The sequence below is a fragment of the Sceloporus occidentalis genome, unplaced genomic scaffold (genome assembly GCF_023333645.1).
Source record: "Sceloporus occidentalis isolate IW3139 unplaced genomic scaffold, rSceOcc1.0.p SCAF_3, whole genome shotgun sequence".
Taxonomy (NCBI): domain Eukaryota; kingdom Metazoa; phylum Chordata; class Lepidosauria; order Squamata; family Phrynosomatidae; genus Sceloporus; species Sceloporus occidentalis.
The window spans coordinates 129,183,063-129,201,558 of NW_028316983.1; the positions used below are offsets into that span (position 1 = coordinate 129,183,063).

Genomic DNA, 18,496 nt, shown 5'->3' on the forward strand with positions numbered 1-18,496 from the left:
GATCCATTCTAAAACTTTGTAAAGAGTGACATGTTGTAGCTGCAGCAGATAGGTATATATATATATATATATATATATATATATATATATATATTTCCTCACCACTCTCCAAAAATTTGCCATAAACTTGGTGTGTGTGTGTGTGATGAGTTAGGCGTATAGATCTGGATTCCACATACAAAATTGAATTTGTCTCAAATCTTGCAGATTAAAATAAGATCCACTTCAGAAATCCCAAAACACTGCAATAAAACCCCCCAGTTCAGCAGAGAGGGAGTGAAATGCCATTGAGAAGGCAGAAACCTTTTATACAATAAAGAGCTCCATAACATGGGTGCCTACAAGGAGAGGATTCATTCACTGACACTTGCCAGGGGCAACCTGTGTATGGGAAAAATGCATCGAAGGGCCCTCCTAATTTATCAAGAAAGATGGACAAGAGCCTTCTGGAAAACACCATCACCACCAGTAATATCTATCCTTGAACAAAGAAACCACTGCAAGAGTCCTCCTCCATGAAGCACCGTGAGAGTGATATGTCCACCTGCTTGTTGATTGCTGCCCAGTAAATTCCAGACTGTACAGTATTCCAACCTAGCTCCACCCAGCAACAATTTAAACTCCTTTCAGTAGGCTCTCCAGATCTCATCTTCCATTTGATAGAGCAACTCACTTGCCAAATACATGGAACATTACTTAGACATCAGAGAATCAAAATGGGGTTATTCTCAGAACTGTAGTCCTGAGTGGATCCATTACTTTCATTAGAATATCGAGCTGCTTTTTTAAATAAGAAAAAACACCTCTTTTAATCCTCCCCACTAGTAGAATTAAAGAAATTTTGTATCAGTTACCAAACAATGTACCAATCAGTATATTCACTCAAATGTTATTTGGTATTTATTACGCTCTGTAAATTCCTCAAAATGTGTGTATACACATAATATTCAGAGATGGTTTAGCCAGTTATCTACCTCTAAAATATAGCATACAGAACTAGATATTTGTTGGTGATCTCCCATCCAAGTACATATCAGGAATGACTCTACTTGTCTTCTGAGATCAGATAGGATTTGGTGCCTTTGAGGTATCTAGGCCTTAAAAAACAGGACATTATAATACCTACATATTCAGTTTCAGTAATAACTTGAAAAAAGAATGAAAGAAAAAAGTAGAGGAGAGACAAAGGGGGAAGGACTCCCATATACAGTTAGCTCTTTGTATCCACGGGGTTCCATTCCAGATCCCCCTGCAGATAGCAAATTCTGTAGGACCTCAAGTCCTGATCTCCTCAATGGCAGCATGACATGCACACAACTGCACTGGTGTGGCTGTGTGCATGTGCTGCCATTGAGGAGAATGAGGTGGGGCCATCTGTGGAAATTCCAATCTGTGGATGATAAGCCCGCGGAGGAGAAAAGCCAACAGTATATTCAACAGTGTGGTGCTATTCCATATTCTACTGCTGCACAGACCTATCAGCATACAACCATGGACCCCTAGGATTCCAACCAAACTCCCAGATCTGCTATATGAAGTGGAACATCTGTCATCTCATCTCTACCTCCATTCTACTCCATGTTTACCAATGTAGTTCATGTAGTGAAGAAGAGGTCTCAGTCCTTTCCTTGCATGATACACGAATCCCAGTGTGGGAGAAAGGCAGGATATAAATCTTGGAAATAAATAAAATAAAATAAAATAAAATAAAGGAATATGTGATGCACAGATCCCATGGTACGCTTAACATAAATGTTATTTTTGGTGGGGGAATAAAGCTGGGTCAAACAGAGACTTCTTCATGGAGCAATCACACTCACATTTCTTGAAGCATGGACAGGAACAACACAGTATCTTTTTTCATAACATGTGGATACAAATTGTATTAGCAGACTAATTCACATTAATTTTGTTCTTGAAAGATGCACGGAGTAATTTTAGTAATTTTCTTCCTGCTGTGAGAACTATTTACAGGTTGGGAAATATTCTGCGTAAAATTCATGTGCAGTATTTTTAAAATGAAAGTATCATTTTCTGTGCAGAAAATAATATTTCTATGCAGAAATATTGTCTGTGAAGAGAGCACTGTTTGCTGCACAGCATAGTTGGGGATTTAGTTTGTGCAATATTTACATGTTTTTGCACAAAAAAATCAGCATTTTCTGCAGAGATAACAGCATTTTCCACACAGAAAATAATACTTCTGCATAGAAATATTTTCTGAAGAGAATATGATCTTTCCCGTGCAAAAACATGCAAATTTTGTGCAGACACAAACTGCAGATCCCAAAGTAACTCCCAATCAAAGATTCACATCAGTCTAGGATTCTCCCTGTCAGAGTTTCCAAACACATTTTTTGAACATTTTGTAATATTCTTTCTATTGCTAAACCCCACTGAAATCAGGGAAACATATTAATCATGACTAATTTAATACTTGTTGATTCCAATGAGATTAAAGCTGACAATATGTAATAAGAAAGCTGCGGGTTTACCATTGAATGGCTGACTTGTTTTGTTTTGAAAGAAACATCTTATTTTTCCTCTAGATTTTGACTGACGCTAATTACACTATGCATAAAAGAAACTATGGACCTTGTCTCGTGTGGCTTTTAAACTGCAATTAAAATGGGAAAATAGCACCTTTGGTGATACTCATTACACAATGTTGCCTCCATCACTGCTGTGTCTCTGAAGTGTGTTTAGAACATGATGGAGATAACCATCCATAAGCTCCCAATCATGCTGCTGTGCCACTAGCCCTCAGGTGCAATAGGTTCCTCCTGCAGCAGTTCCAAGACTAGTCAATCACGTGGTAATAGGCTCCTCCTCACCTCCCTCGGTATTTCCAAACAAAGTTTTCTTTTCTTTCTTCACTTTCTTTTCTTTTCTTTTACCTTTGTTTCACCAAACTGCACTGCCATAACTCCAGAACTGTGCTATAAGTACATTTTTGTAATTTAAAAAAATGGGGAAAAAAGGAAAGAAAGGCATGGTGGGTAGGGCATAGAGCATAGGGCAAGGAGGTGGGTTAACAGGGAGTGCAGAAGAGCATGTGGGGGGACTGTCAGTGGCAGAAATAGCTCCCATCATGCTAGTGAAGAAATACACAATAAGGAAAGCTCCCAAACCAGTTAGTATCCATTTCCTTTTACTAATGCGATAGCAGTGAGAATTAGGCTCATGTGATGAAGTCCTATATTTAAATATGTTTGATAACTATTAAGAGTTTTATTGACTACAGCAAAGCCTTTGACTGCATGACAAGCTATGGAATGGTCTCAAAGAGAGTCACTACCATTGATTGTCCTGATGTGTAACCTCTACTCAGGACAAGAAGCTGCCATCAGAAATTAATATGAAGAAACTTAATGATTCCTGATTAGCAAAGGGGTCAGGTAAGACTATATTTTATTACCCTATTTATTCAAACTGTATGCAGAAAATATTGTACACAAAGCAAGCTTAGAGTCAGAGGCAGAAGGTGTGAAGATGGGAGGAATGAACGTTAGCAACCTAAGACATGCAGGTGACACAATACTATTAGCAGAAACCAGCAAAGACATGGAGCAATTACTGAAGAGGATCAAGGAGAAAGATGCCAAAGTAGGCTTAATGCTGAATATCAAGAAAATAAAAATAATGGCCACAGAAGATCTACAAGAATTCATCCTAGATAATGAGAAAATTGAAATAGTCAGAGTTCTCACACTTTAGGTGAAATATCGATCAGAATGTTGACTGCAGTCAAGAAAGAAGAAGAAGAGTAGGACTGGGAAGAGCACCTATGAAAGAACTGGAAAAAATCCTAAAGTGTAAAGATATAAATATGAACACCATGAGGATTGTCCAAACCATCATATTCCCCATCAACTTGTATGGATGTGAGACTCATTTGAGATGTGGTGCTGGAGAAGAGTTCTGAGGATACTGTGGATGGCCAGGATGACTATAATGAGGCTGTCGTACTTTGGCCACATCATGAGAAGGCATGAATCGTTGGAAAAGACAATGATGCTAGGAAAGGTAGAGGGCAGTACACAAAGAGGAAGACTACATGCTAGATGTTTAGACTCAGTCAAAGAGGCCACAGGCTTGAGACTGCAGGACCTAAACAAAGCAGTGGAAGACAAGGGTTCTTGGAGATATCTCATCTATAGGATCACCATGAGTCAACAAACTTAAGAGTACAATATACACTGCTCGCAGCTTATTATTTGTTTTTTATTCAGTTTAGTTTAGACAAAGCATAAAATTTTCTATGCATGTGTGTCATTCTTTTTATAATTTATTTTTAAAAAGATATACAAAGCCAACTTGTATATTCCATCAGTCTTATTATAAGGATTTACACTTGTATTAACCATAGTGAAAAACCATTCTATTTGTCATCTTTTTATCTAGATTTCCAATACGGTTGAAACCTTTCTGTTACTTTTCAACCATATCTATATTCTGTTACTCCCCATTCAATTTCCACCTTGATTTTGAAGTTCCAAATCTCATTTACAGAGTGAGTTTTCAGCTTTTGATTTCCAAAGTTTGTATAAATTGTTATATATGTGCTGTAAAGTAGCTTCAATGAACTGCACATGTGTCTGTGCAAGTTACTTTCAAGTCAGTTGTCAATATATGGTGACCTAATGAATTTCATAGAGCTTTCTTACATATGCAACCAATAAAAGAAACCTATTAGCATTTAAAGTTCTATGGATTATACGTTTCCAAAGCGATGTGGTTTATTGTAAGATTGAAGCACAGTGGTATCAGTCCTCTTTCACTGTCTAGCATATATAATGCTTATCAGTATTACATAACTTAACATCAGTTTTCTGTTAGTTTGCACATGCCCAAATATTTCTAACCATTCATATGTAAATTTGTCCTGATGGTTCTCTCTATCTGCTTTCTGACATCTTCACATTCTGTCATGCAAAGGTATATGAAAATTCACAATATTCTAGCTACCCAAGGGTATGGCAACTCCCTTTGGCTGGAGTGCCATTTTTAATGTTTGGCAAATAGCTAGGTTCTGTGTGTTCAAAGGGATGTAACGGAGAGCACGCCCAGCTGACCAATCAGAAGGCAGCTGAGGGCCAGCCAATAGCCTGTGGGCTGGAACTTTTGAAGGTTCCGAACTGACATTTGGGGAGAGTTGGAACGGAGGCAGTTGAGGGTTCAGTTGGGGGTTAGAATGTCAGAGAGTTAGGGTTTAGAGAGAGAGGACTGGGGTCCAGGAGTTCCTGCAGGACTGAGGGAGTTAGGGGCTGGAATCCTGAGAAGGAGGGTTCAAGGGCTCGAGAAGGACGGTTAGGGGTAGAGTCCGAGTGAGAAAAGGGCTCCGTACCGTTTCACTGCCAGACCTTTAGAAAGGGGAGAGGCTGGAGTGTGATATCCTGTGGGATATGATTAGCCTTGGTGGCTGAGTTAAGAGAAGGACTTGTCTAAATAGAGTCGGAAAAGTCCCTATGTAATTGAGAAATACTTGGGGAAAAGTGAAGTGACTATAGCCGAGTCAATGAATATAAATGTAACTAAGTAACCTGTGCCTGAACTAGCTGTTACATAATATCATTCAGTTCAAGAAAGAGATGTTCAACCGTTTTGTTTAATAAAGTTTATATTTTGGCTTACGTAAAAGCTTGTCAGTCATACATCTCAGCTCCACGCTACTATATAAAGAAAAGACCCTACCGCCAACCCTTAAAAAGAGGGTAGTCATTACAAAATTGGTGGCAGCAATAAGGAAAGAAGGGTAACCGTTACATAATTGGTGGCAGCGGTGGGATAAGTAAAACCCAAGCGCCTGCCATTTTTAAGAGGGGGTCCGTTACAAGGGAGTTGCACTAAAAGAAAAGAGATGAGACAAAATGTAATGTACTTTTATTTTTATTATTACAAAACTTCCCCTTTTATCACCTTGCCTTAGTTTCCAATTTATATTTCTTTTCCCTTTATTTCATTACCATTTTACTTTCAAATAAATTCCTTTACTTTCTCTTCTATTGTATCTTTTGTAGCTGTTTTCCTTGTTTTGTTTTTTCTTTCATTTTTTTTTCCTGCATATCTAATTCCTTTTTTTTTTACTGTTACTTCTACTTGATTTTATTTCCCTGACTTTTCTCTGTTCCCCACCCTTGTACCATCCACTTACTTGTAGCAGAAACAGCAGCCTTATCATCATCAAGCTGTCAAGGTGGCAACAAATCTAAGGTGCATGAGCATCCTTTTGCACTGTTCAGCAGTGAAAGAAGGCTTTTGGGAAAGAGGATGTGTAATGGAGAGGACTGAAGGGTGAGGAGGTTAGAAGTAAGATGATCTTTTTTTAAAAAAAATGCTCATTAGTGTTCTTAAATAGAGAACCTAAGAACACTAATGAGCGAGTGGCGCAGTGGTTCAATGCCTGTGCTGCAGCCGCTCACTCACAAACCAAAGGTTGTGAGTTCAATACCAGCCAGGGGCTCAGGGTCGACTCAGCTTGGCATCCTTTTGAGGTCGCTAAAATGTGTATCCAGCTTGTTGGGGGCAATTAGCTTACTTACACCATGTAAACAGCTTAGGGAGTGTTTAAGTGCACTGATAAGCAGTATAGAAATGTACTTGCTATTGCTATTAAGTGTTCTACTCAGAGAAGAAGAAAGGAGGCTTTGCGGAATTCTGTACATTGGTTGACAGCAGGCAAATAAGGAGGATAAAATTGATAATAATGGCAATTTGACATTATTGTTAAAAAGAGTTGCAAAAACAACAGCAGCAGTGCTAAACTGGGTGGGATTTTGATGGTAGGTAGACATTTGAGGAGCAGCACACATAAGGAATAAATGAAACAGTCACAGATTTTTGAAAAACACCACAGTGAATACATATTCCATTCTGCTATGAAATCAAATCTATTTTGGAAAAGTAAGATGCTCTAACTTTAAGGTTATTTGCTCACCTGGATGATGATTAGATCTCCATTGTTCAAATCTAAGTCTTCACTAGATAGGATAGGTTCTTTAACTTCAGAATTCTGCTGATTAGTCAAAGTGTTGGAAGAATTCCCCTTGGCTGTATTAAACTGGCTCTTCCTAGAGCCTGTGGTCAGAGAAACCTCATGGCAATAAGACTGAAGAAAAGCCCGGACACCATCAATCCCCACAAACTGTGAAACTGGAACACCACTGAAATTCACACTTCCACTGTGGCAAAGCTGAGAATTTCTCCATCTGTGTAGCCTAATGCCAACTAACACAAGCAGAAACATCAAAAACAAGCAGGACACAAAAGCCACTGAAACGACCAGATAAAAGGTGAGATCTGAAGGAGGATCTACAGGAGCTGAGATGCTGGTGAGATCAGAGAGCATTTCAGGGATGCTGTCAGCCAGCACCACAGTGACTGTGACAGAGGCAGAGAGGGGGGGCTGACCATTGTCCTTCACTAAGACCACCAGGCTTTGCTTGAGGGCATCTTTCTCCAGAAGGAACCGGAGTGTCCTGATCTCTCCTGTGTGGAGTCCCAGAGTGAAGAGCCCTGGCTCTGTGGCCTTGGTCAGCTGGTAGGAGAGCCAGGCATTCTGGCCAGAATCCGCATCCACTGCCACCACCTTAGTGACCAGGTATCCTGGCTCAGAGGAGCGAGGGGCCAGATCTATCCCAGTGGAGCCATCGGTGGGAGGGGAAGGGTAGAGGATTTCTGGAGCATTGTCATTCTGATCCAGGATGAAGAGAATCACTGAAGCAGTAGAGCTGAGTGATGGGGAGCCCCCATCCTGGGCCTTGACCTGGAATCGAATCTCCTGGATCTCTTCATAATCAAAGGAGTTCAAAGCATAGACAACCCCAGTCTCAGAGTTAATGGATAGGTAAGAGGAGAGTGGAGAATCATTTATTTGACCTTCAATGATGGAATAGCATATTCTGGCATTCTCTTCCCAGTCTGGATCATTTGCTTTTAGGGAAAAGATGGAAGCTCCTCTTGGATTATTTTCTAGGAGATAAGAGGTATAATCTGATTTGACAAATATTGGAGGGTTGTCATTTGTGTCCAACACCTGCAATGAAATAATCTCAGAGGTAGAGAGTGCTGGCGTCCCTTCGTCAGTTGCTGTAACAGTAATATTGTACACTGCCACTTCTTCCCTGTCAAGGCTTCCCTCTGTCACTAAAGTGTAAAACTCATCATGTGTTTTCTTCAGCTGAAATGGAAGGTTGCTAGCAATGGAACATTTAACCTGCCCATTGTGTCCTGAATCTCTGTCTTCTATGTTTAAAATGGCAAGTGTAGTTCCTATTGGTGTATTCTCAGCAATAGAACTAATTGCAAAGGTCATTGTCAATTCTGGTGCATTGTCATTTATGTCTGTAACAAAGACCAAAACTTTCGATCTGTCACTCAAGCCTCCTCCATCCGTGGCTTGCACTTCAAATTCATACAAGGATGATTTCTCGAAGTCAAAACTCCCCACAAGGATTATTTCGCCAGTTGAGGAATTTAACAGGAACATTTGGGATATCTTCTGTGTAGTTTCTTGAAAAGAATATTTTACTTCTCCATTGATTCCTTCATCCAGATCAGTGGCCCTTATTTTCGCCACAGTCGACCATTTGGGAATATTCTCTGCGACACTCACTTCATACACAGATTGACTAAAAAGTGGTGCATTATCATTTGTGTCAAGAACAATAACATGGATTTGCAATGTGCCAGACTTGATCGGATCACCTCCATCAGTCGCTGTTAGAATTAGATCATAGACTGATTGCTCTTCCCTGTCTAGTGGTTTCTCCAACACCAGTTCTGGCTGTCTGGCACCATTTTCTCCTCTTTGCACCATCAGAGAAAAATGATCACTGCCTATCAGTTCATAGTGCTGGACAGAATTTATGCCCAGGTCTGGATCTTGCGCTCTAGGTAGAATAAATCGTTCTGTGAGACTAGTTGTCTCACTCATTTTCATTTTCCATTCTTTTGATTGAAACTGAGGAGCATTATCATTTATATCTGTGATTTCCACTTCAACACCATAAAGTTTTAATTTACTTTCAATAAGTATCTGGAACTTTATCATGCATTTCTCTTCCTCTCCACATATTTCCTCTCTATCTATTTTCTTAGAAATTTGTAAATCCCCGCTATTAACATTCAAAGCAAAATACTGTATCATACCTTTACTAGCAACAATGCGTAGTCCATGGTTCAAAACCTGCTTCCCCTCCACTTCCAGGTCCTTTGTAATACTCCCCACAAAAGAGCCTTTTGGCATCTCTTCAGGAATAGAATAGTGTAGCTGCCCAGAAACTGCCTTCCAAGCAAACACCAAGATAATAAGGCACTGCAGATTTCCTCCTCTGGAGTGCCACAGTCTCTGAGTTCCTTCCATTCTTTTACACTAGGATAAATGACTCTGGTTCCAGTTCAAACCCTCTTCTCCTAATAATTATTGCTTTTTAGTATTCCTCCTCTGTTACTCACATTTCTAGTTCCAAAAACACAATTTTCCATGTAAAAAGCACCACTGCTTCACTCCCGATGCTGTTTCAGTCAGTCTCATCTCTTGGTTTTTCCTATGTACTTGTGTACAGTATCGTATTCTAGACTCCTGGACCTTGCAATTTTCTTCCTTATTGGTGAACAGTGACACCCAGAGGCTCAACTCAAAACTGTGGAAGCCTCACTGGAATATTACAGATGCAATTGTTTGGGTGAATATTATCTATCTTTCTTTAATTTATTTATTGCAATGTAAATAGTCTGTTAAAAATTCTGATGAATATTTTGTCCAGACAGGAGAGAGGAATATGATCTATGAGCCTTGTTAGATGAGTCTGTATTAGATTAACTTTTTTCCATAACTAGTTTCATGACCCAATAATATTAAATATTAAATCAATGAAGATCACTCTTCCCCATTTGAGTACAACTAAGAATGGGGACATAAACATGGAGATTTAATATTTAGTCATTTAATATTTAATAGTATTTAGAGGAGAACCCGCATGATGTTGTTTGAACATTGGATTATGACTCTGGAGACCATGGTTCAAATCCCCTGTCCATAGAAATCCACTGGGTGACCTTGGGCAAGTCACACTTTCCAGCTTCAGAGGAAGGCAAAGGCAAACATCCTCTGAACAAAACTTGCCAAGAAAATCCCATTATAAGTTAGCTTTAGTGTAACTATGAGTTGGAAATAACTTGAAGACACATGACAATTTAGAGTCATAAAACAGAACACTGGTTGACTGCAAGAATACATGTAATTTTAATACATGGAGGTCAGCATGCTTATCTGTGACTGCTGGTCTACTAAGTATAGATCTCCTGCCCACACTTTTTCTCTATAAGTTTGCAAATACTCTCACCTCCATATGTCTCCTTCTTTTTAAAGTTAGCCATCTTCCATTTCCCATACCATATCTTGTATTTTCATGCTTCCATTCTTCATTGTCCATTCTCTCACTGCCTGATATTCCATTTCTTCCCACAGAGCTGTTCACAGCTAACCATAGCAGTGTATTTTTTTCATGAATGTGATTCATGGGAACCATCGTGTTAGGAGTACCTTACAGTCGATCGTGTACAAATTGCAAGCAGAACATCTTAGATTGAAAGTGGAAAGAAGGAGTAGTGATATTCTGTAAGCAAAGGGTCCTGATGTTTGTTACTTCCTGCTGTACTGTAAACGTAACCCCATCCCATATTCAACTGATAAGACTTTGAATAGATTAACATGACAATAAGCCTTTTTGAACTCATATTTTCAACATGGCTAATAAGTGCACAACATTTTTTGCAAATCATTAACATTTTTCATCTTTCTCGAATGATGGGGATGTCTTCCTGAAGGGATTTGATGTGAAAATTTTGGAACAGAAAAAACTGAGCATGTACCATACATCTATTCATTTCTATACATCTTACGTAACATTCTTCTGATATCATTTAACACATGGCTATGGATAGTGGGAACGAAACTCCAATGCATTATTTAAGGCAATATTATTGTTTGCTGGCACAACATAATGATAATGAAACTAAGCTACAGATCAGGAAGTCCTTCTATATAACATCAATCAAAAAACTGAACTTTAATAAATCATTTTAACTTAAGGTCTTATTCTGTTGAACAGGAAAAGAATGATACTGGGTTGTTCAAGAAAGCTGGGTCAGAATGTGCAAAGTTACTTTTAAAAAGCAGTTTGCTATGTAATTTGTTGCAAAGCCATAAACAGTAAGTTGTTGCCACTACTATTACAAATTTCATACTGTGTGTTATCTTTTTAAATGAAAAACCCTTAGGATTCATAAAAGAATGCCAGAAAGCAAGAAACTATTCTGCTTAATATGTCTCTAAACCATCTCAAATGCTTAAAAAGCAATTTAAAAGAGCCTAGAAAAAGTCACTAGTGGCACCAAAAGAATAAAATAACTCCCACTCATTACATTACTTTAAAAACATGACCTTTTAATATCTTTATTACAAAGAAACAAGTATAATGTTAGAAGCAATTCTATTACTCAGAATTCTTTACTTCCAAGCTCTGGGTTAGATTAGGCTTTATGATCAGAAGATGAACATGACCAAGATGAAATAGAAAGATGATGGAAGCAATACACAGAAGAAGTGTATATAAGAGATGAAAGGATGAATAACACATGGGAAGAAGAATGATAAGAAGATGAACCTACAATTTTGGAAAGTGAAATGAAAGCTGCACCCAAAGAAACTGGGAGGAATAAATCACCAGGAACTGATGACATACCAATAGAACTGCTACAATCCATAGAGACAGAAGCAATTTTAGCTCTAATTAAAATCTGCTAACAAATAAGGAAAACAAAATGATGGCCCATAAATTGGAAACAATCAATATACATCTCAATAAAAAAAATTGAGAGAGAGAGAGAGAGAGATTACTGCAGTAACTACAGGAGCATTGCAGTAATTTCCCATGCAAGAAAAATCATGCTCAAAATTCTGAAACAAAGGCTACTATTTATTTATTTATTTGCGGTATTTATACCCCACCCTTCAGCCCTAAAGGCTCTCAGAACGGCTTACAATTATTATTTTTAACTAGATGGTTCCCTGCCCTCAGGCTTACAATCTAAAAATACTACCATAAATAGATTAAGAAATTCCGAAGTGCAAGCTGGGTTCAGGAAAGAAAGAGGCACTAGAGAGTACATTGCAAACATATGACAGATAATGGAGTGCACCAGGTTTTCCTGAAGAAAATCAGCATGTGATTTATACACTACAGCAAAGCCATGGATAATGAAAAACTATGGACTGATATTAAAGAAATGGATGTACCATTACATTTGATTGCCCTGATGTGTAATCTGCATTCAGGACAAGAGGTTACCATTAGAACAGAACACAGAAAAACAGAATGGTTCCCAATTGGAAAGGGGATCAGGCAAGGCTGTATTCTGTCATCTTATTTGTTCAACTTGTATGCAGAAATTATTATATGCAGAGCAGGTTTAGATTTGAAGGAAGGAGGAGTGAAGATCAGAGGATGGAATATCAACACTCTAAGATATGTAGACAACATCACACTATTAGCAGAAAACAACAATGGCTTGGAATAATTATTAAAGAAAGTAAAAGAAGAAAGTGCTAATGCAGGCTTGATGTTGAACTTTAAGAAAATAAAAATAATGATCACAGAGAATTTACATGAATTCAATATAGATGATGAGGAAATTGAAATGGTTAAATATTTCCCATACCTTGAACCAATCATTGCTCAGAATGGAGACTGCAGTCAAGAACTCAGAAGAAAACTAGGGCCGGGAAGGGCAGCTATGAAAGAACTAGATGAAATTCTAAATGCAAAGATACCAAACTGAACACTAAAGTTAGAATCGTCCAAGCGATTCTATCACCATGTACAGATGCAAGAGCTGCACAGTGAAGAACGCTGACAGAAAGAAAATCAGCTCATTTGAAATGAGAATTTAAATCAAGGATACCATGGCGCTGAGTCTGAAGAACTTAAGCAGAGCGGCTGAGGACAGAGGATCTTTCAGGTACCTCATTCATGGGATTGCCATGAGTCCAGGTTGACTTGGGGACAGTTAACAACAACATGAAGCTTTTCCCCTACTTTTAGTCTCTACTAGTGACACAACGTTATTTGAAAGTATACCTTAAAAAAACACATTACTTGGTGAGTAGAGCTAAGCATGTAGAAGATCTGTTGACTTCTTTTCCTGCTTGGGGCTTCCTGGAAGCTTCTCAGTTAGTTTGATCATTGTTGGAAATAACATGTTTGGATTTTGATCTAACACATCAGTGCTTCTCTTACATAGTTGGATTTATCTCAAGATGTACCAGATGTCCACAGGATTAAAAGTATTTACACAGCCCACTAAAGATAGAACATTAAATCATATTCTGTCAGTCAGGTTCAAAGGACATTCTCTAATTTTTTTGTGTTTTTCATTCAGAATATATTTCAGTATTTGTTAATTAAATCACCAATTCCTGTCCACTCTTGAAATGCCTCATGACAAATTCTCTAATATGAGCCTTTCTCAATTAAAAAAAAATGTATAGGAAAGAAATCAGCAAAAAGTAAACACATCTAAGTTCTATTGATTTCAAAGGGAAACTTGTTGTTTAATTCTTCCACTGATTATATGGGCAGGAATATCATACTTTCTCTATTTTGCAGTTAAGCCATATCAATATGTACTTTTCAAGATGAATTTTAAAAATTAGAAGAGGATCAGAAAGTGGCTTTACTAAGCAATGGTAGTTTGTACAAGTCTTTTTCAAGAAACATGATATTTATTTTTTATTTCCCCACTTCCTTGCATTCAAAAATCACGTAACATCATAATCTCAGATATATGGTTTGCTTTCTTTGCTAATCTGAATAATATTATTATAATATATTTGCCATGTACCGAATCAGACATATGCAATTTTCATTTTGCTGTTGCTTTTGTTTATAAGTTTAATAAACTAAATTAAAGTACCTTTGACATGACACACTCCTCCATGTGCAAACAAGTACAGCTTTGTGTTTACTGCAAAAGAAATTGATCTGAGAAGGTGTAGCTAAAGCTCATGTTATGAGGTATAAAATTCTAGCCACTGGATAAACTACCATGCATTTTTGATACATATTGAATGCAAGAAAATACACGCTTTATACCACAGAAGGAAAAGCAAGCAAAGAGAAAAGGAAGCGAATAAAACGTGGGGGGGGGGGGGGGGGAATAGGTTATGCATAAAAACAGAAAAGTCAAAATGGCACTTAAAAAAAAAACACAGAAGAGAGAAATAACTTCCAAAAATAATAGAAAGATTTCAGATTTAAAACACACAGACTTTTTACTCTTTAAAAAATTTTTTGCTCACCTGGGCTACAATGAGATCACCACTGATCAAATTTAGATCTTCAGCAGGTAGGATAGGCTCCTTCCCATCACAAGTCTGTAGGTTGCTCAAAGTACCGGAATAATTTACCTCGGCATTATTAACCTGGCTCTTCCTAGAGTTTGAAGTCAAGGAAACCTCATGGCAATAAGACTGAAGAAATGCTCTGACTCCATCAATCCCCACAAACTGTGAAACTGGAACACCACTGAAGGTAACACTCCTAGACTCAAGCACCTGAGAATTTCTCCATCTGTGCAACTTGATTGCTAGTAAAACAAGGAGAAACATCAAGAACAGGCAGGAGACAAAAGCCACAGCAACCACCAAGTAGAAAGTGAGATCTGAAGGGGGATCTGTAGGAGCTGAGATGCTGCTGAGCTCAGAGAGCATTTCAGGGATGTTGTCAGCCAGCACCACAGTGACTGTGACAGAGGCAGACAAAGGGGGCTGCCCATTGTCCTTCACTAAGACCACTAGGCTTTGCTTGAAGGCATCTTTCTCCAGAAGGAAGCGGGCTGTCCTGATCTCTCCAGTGTGGAGTCCCAGAGTGAAGAGCCCTGGCTCTGTGGCCTTGGTCAGCTGGTAGGAGAGCCAGGCATTCTGGCCAGAATCCGCATCCACTGCCACCACCTTAGTGACCAGGTATCCTGGATCAGAGGAGTGAGGAGCTAGCTCTATCCCAGTGGAGCCATCAGTGGGAGGAGAAGGGTAGAGGATTTCTGGAGCATTGTCATTCTGATCCAGGATGAAAAGAGTCACTGAGACATTAGAACTGAGTGGTGGGGAACCCCCATCCTGGGCCTTGACCCAGAACTGAATCTCCCGGATCTCTTCATAATCAAAAGAGTTCAAGGCATAGACAACCCCAGTCTCAGAGTTAATGGACAGATAAGAAGAGAGATGAAAATCACCTGTTCGCTCTTCAGTAATGGAATAGGTTATTCTGGCATTCTCTTCCCAGTCGGGATCATTTGCCCTTAAGGAAAAGATCAGGGATCCTCTATTGTTATTTTCATGTAAGTAAAAAGTGTATCCTGACTTTTCAAAGACTGGTGGGTTGTCATTTGTATCTAAAAGATGTAGTGCTATTATTGTGGTGGTAGAAAGACGAGGGACTCCATGATCAGTAGCTGTAACAGTGATATTGAAGGCTGGCATAGTTTCCCTGTCAAGGATGCCATTTGTAACCAAACTGTAAAAGTTATCAATTGACTTCTCCAGCTGGAAAGGGAGGTTGTTGGGCACTGAACTGGTGGTTTCCCCATTGATTCCTGAATCCTGATCTTGAACATGTAAAATGGCAATAACAGTTCCAGGAGGTGAACTTTCCAATATAGAGTTGGTAAAAAAGGTAACTATCAGTTCAGGTGCATTGTCATTTAGATCAGTAACATGGATAACAACCTTTGATCTGTCACTCAACCCTCCCCCATCCTTGGCTTCTACTTCAAACTGATGTAAAGAAGACACCTCATAATCAAGTCTGCCTGTGAGAGTTATTTCACCTGTTGTTGAATTAAGGAGAAATATTGAGAAATCGGATTCTGAAATTTTCTTCAGGGAGTATTTCACTTCTCCATTAATACCTTCATCGAGATCTGTGGCACTTACCATAAGTACAATAGATCCTTTAGGGATATTTTCTTTGACAGTCACTTCATAGATGGGTTGACTGAAAACAGGCATATTGTCATTGGCATCCAGAACTCTGACTTTGATTTGCACAGTGCCAGACCTGACTGGATCACCTCCATCTGTAGCTGTGAGAATTAGGTCATAAACTGACTGTTCCTCCCTGTCCAAAGGTTCTTTTAGTACCAGTTCAGTGTGCACTACACCATTTTCTGCTCTTTGAACATCCAGGAAAAAATGACTACTACCTGTGAGTTGGTAGCCTTGTATAGAATTTATGCCCAAATCTGGATCTCGAGCTTCCATTAGAGGGACTCGGAACCCAGGTGCAGATATCTCACTGATCTCCAGCTCCTGTTCCGATACACGGAACTGTGGGGCATTATCATTTATATCTATAATTTCCACTTCTACTCCGTAAAGTTTTAATTTATTCTCATTAAGAACCTGGAACTTTAAGATACACTTCTCTGTCTCTCCACAGATTTCCTCTCTGTCAATTCTCTCAGAAATTTGCAAATGGCCATTGTTGGCATTCAAAGCAAAATAGTGAAATTTACCTACATTAGGAACGATGCGGAGTCCATGTTCTGAAACCTGTTTCCCATCTACTCCCAGATCCTTTGCAATATTTCCCACAAAGGATCCTTTGTGCATCTCTTCTGGAATGGAATACTGGATCTGTCCAGAAACTGCCTTCCAAGCAAGAAGCATGATAATAAGGTATTGCAGGATTTCCTTTCTGTAACTCCATGACCTCAGAGTGTTCTCCATTCTGGAACAGCTGGATAAATTACCCTGTTTCTTATTGGAGAAATTATTGTACCCAAATAAGAATTCTACTCAAAAGGTACCTCCGTTTTGCTCTTCATTCTGCCAGCCAACCTCTTTTTTCGACTTAATTTGTCCTCTTGTATGTAAGAAGACAGTAATGCTGGATTGAATAGGTGTTCATTGCTCTTCCTTATGGGTGAACAGTGACACCCAGAGGCTCAGCCCCAAACTGCAGAAACTTCATTTTCAAATATTTTGAAATATAAATTGGATTTTACCACATTGGGTCCCACAAAATGAAATTATTTTGCACCCTTTGTAGAAAGAAATTTACCAAAATGCACACACAACCAGGGACATTATGAATATTTTATGTGTCTTTTCTTTTTCTTTTTTCTCAAATGTCACCCAAGAGCGCTATCTAAGAGCCTGATGGCATTTGCTGCTGTAGTCCAAGTAGAATGGCCAGAAGAAACCTTTCCATTTTCCCATCGCTGTTATTCACACAATTTTCTAGATTACTTTTTTGTACAGAAAATCATGAACTCAGGGCCAAGAGTCCTTCCTGTTTTCATCACCTATCAGCCTATTGGAAAGTATTTTTTAGTTTTTCTTCAAAACTAACTTTAAAAAGTGGCCAGGCCTTTCAATATTAGTCAATTGAAATGTCTGCCTTGAATTTAAATATGTGCTTAACCTTCCTCTATCCTCTCCACACATTTTCTCTCCCATTTTCTTCTACCCTTCCTTACAGGGCTTTTACCTCTTCTTTCTAAGTCTGACCATTCACATTAATTTCCTCATGGATTTCATCTACCTCTCATCTTTGTGTGATTTGATTCTTGTTGCCTTGTTGATCATGGTGGACTGAACTGTTTTGTGTTCCCTTCCTTCCTCTGGTCTTCTTATCTTCTCTCACCCCTCCACCTCTGTCACTTTCCCACTTTCGGTGAACCTACTGCATACGACTACATCTCTTCTCCCAGCTCCTACTATTGCTTGACTTCCCATGGTTATTCTATTTTCAGATCAAATCATTTGTTTCGAGAACTAGTGTGATGTAGTGTCTAGGAGATTGAGGTTGATTTTCTGATGGAAAGGGCTTTTAGAGCCAGCCTTCTCACAGGAGACTGTGTAGCTATTCCATCTCTCCCTAGATTGTAAGCCCGAGGGCAGGGAATCGTCTAACTAAAAGATTGTATGTACAGCGCTGTGTAAATTTACAGCGCTTCATAAATAAAGGTTAATAATAATAATAACAATACTACACAGATATTCTGTAGTATGAAAAAAGGTTAGAAGAGCCAACCACATTCCCTAGTAACATTCTATTAAAGAGGCAGAGGAATTGCACAACAGAAGTAGATACAAGCTATGTGAATACTCTACATCCCGTAGAAGTAAAATTATCATACTGACTGCAATCTACTTCTCACACTTTGTTTAAAGGAAAATTAAACCAAGAAAAATGAAAGTGCCACTTAAGTCCATTATTATATCATATCACTGAATTATAAAGTTGTTGAGAAAGATGGGGACATGCCTATGCCAAATCAATTTCTTGCTCACTGTCACATGGGGCAGTGAGTATTGTGTATTGATTGTGTGTATTGTGTATATAGATATGTTTCTCTATCTATCTATCTATCTATCTATCTATCTATCTGGCAAATATATTTATCATTTTGTTAAATAGCAGTAGTAGTT

The 18,496-nt window shown here is 38.7% G+C and overlaps 2 protein-coding genes across 4 annotated transcripts in view; both read right to left on the minus strand.

The window, feature by feature from the left end:
- LOC149316760 (protocadherin gamma-A6-like) overlaps window positions 1-9,474 on the minus strand; it is a 211,839-nt gene extending 202,365 nt beyond the window's left edge. Inside the window, exon 1 of the mRNA XM_089516223.1 lies at window positions 6,938-9,474. Within this exon, the coding sequence (XP_089372349.1) occupies window positions 6,938-9,364 (2,427 nt within the window). The 5' untranslated portion in view covers window positions 9,365-9,474. The remainder of the gene's footprint in view (window positions 1-6,937) is intronic.
- LOC149316757 (protocadherin gamma-A6-like) overlaps window positions 1-18,496 on the minus strand; it is a 379,402-nt gene that overhangs the window by 314,420 nt on the left and 46,486 nt on the right. Inside the window, exon 1 of one of the 3 annotated variants that reach the window (XM_089516198.1) lies at window positions 14,363-16,894. The exons of the other annotated variants lie outside the window; for them this stretch is intronic. Within the exon in view, the coding sequence (XP_089372324.1) occupies window positions 14,363-16,789 (2,427 nt within the window). The 5' untranslated portion in view covers window positions 16,790-16,894. Of the gene's footprint in view, window positions 1-14,362; window positions 16,895-18,496 lie in introns of those variants that run through there. 3 annotated transcript variants of the gene reach the window in all.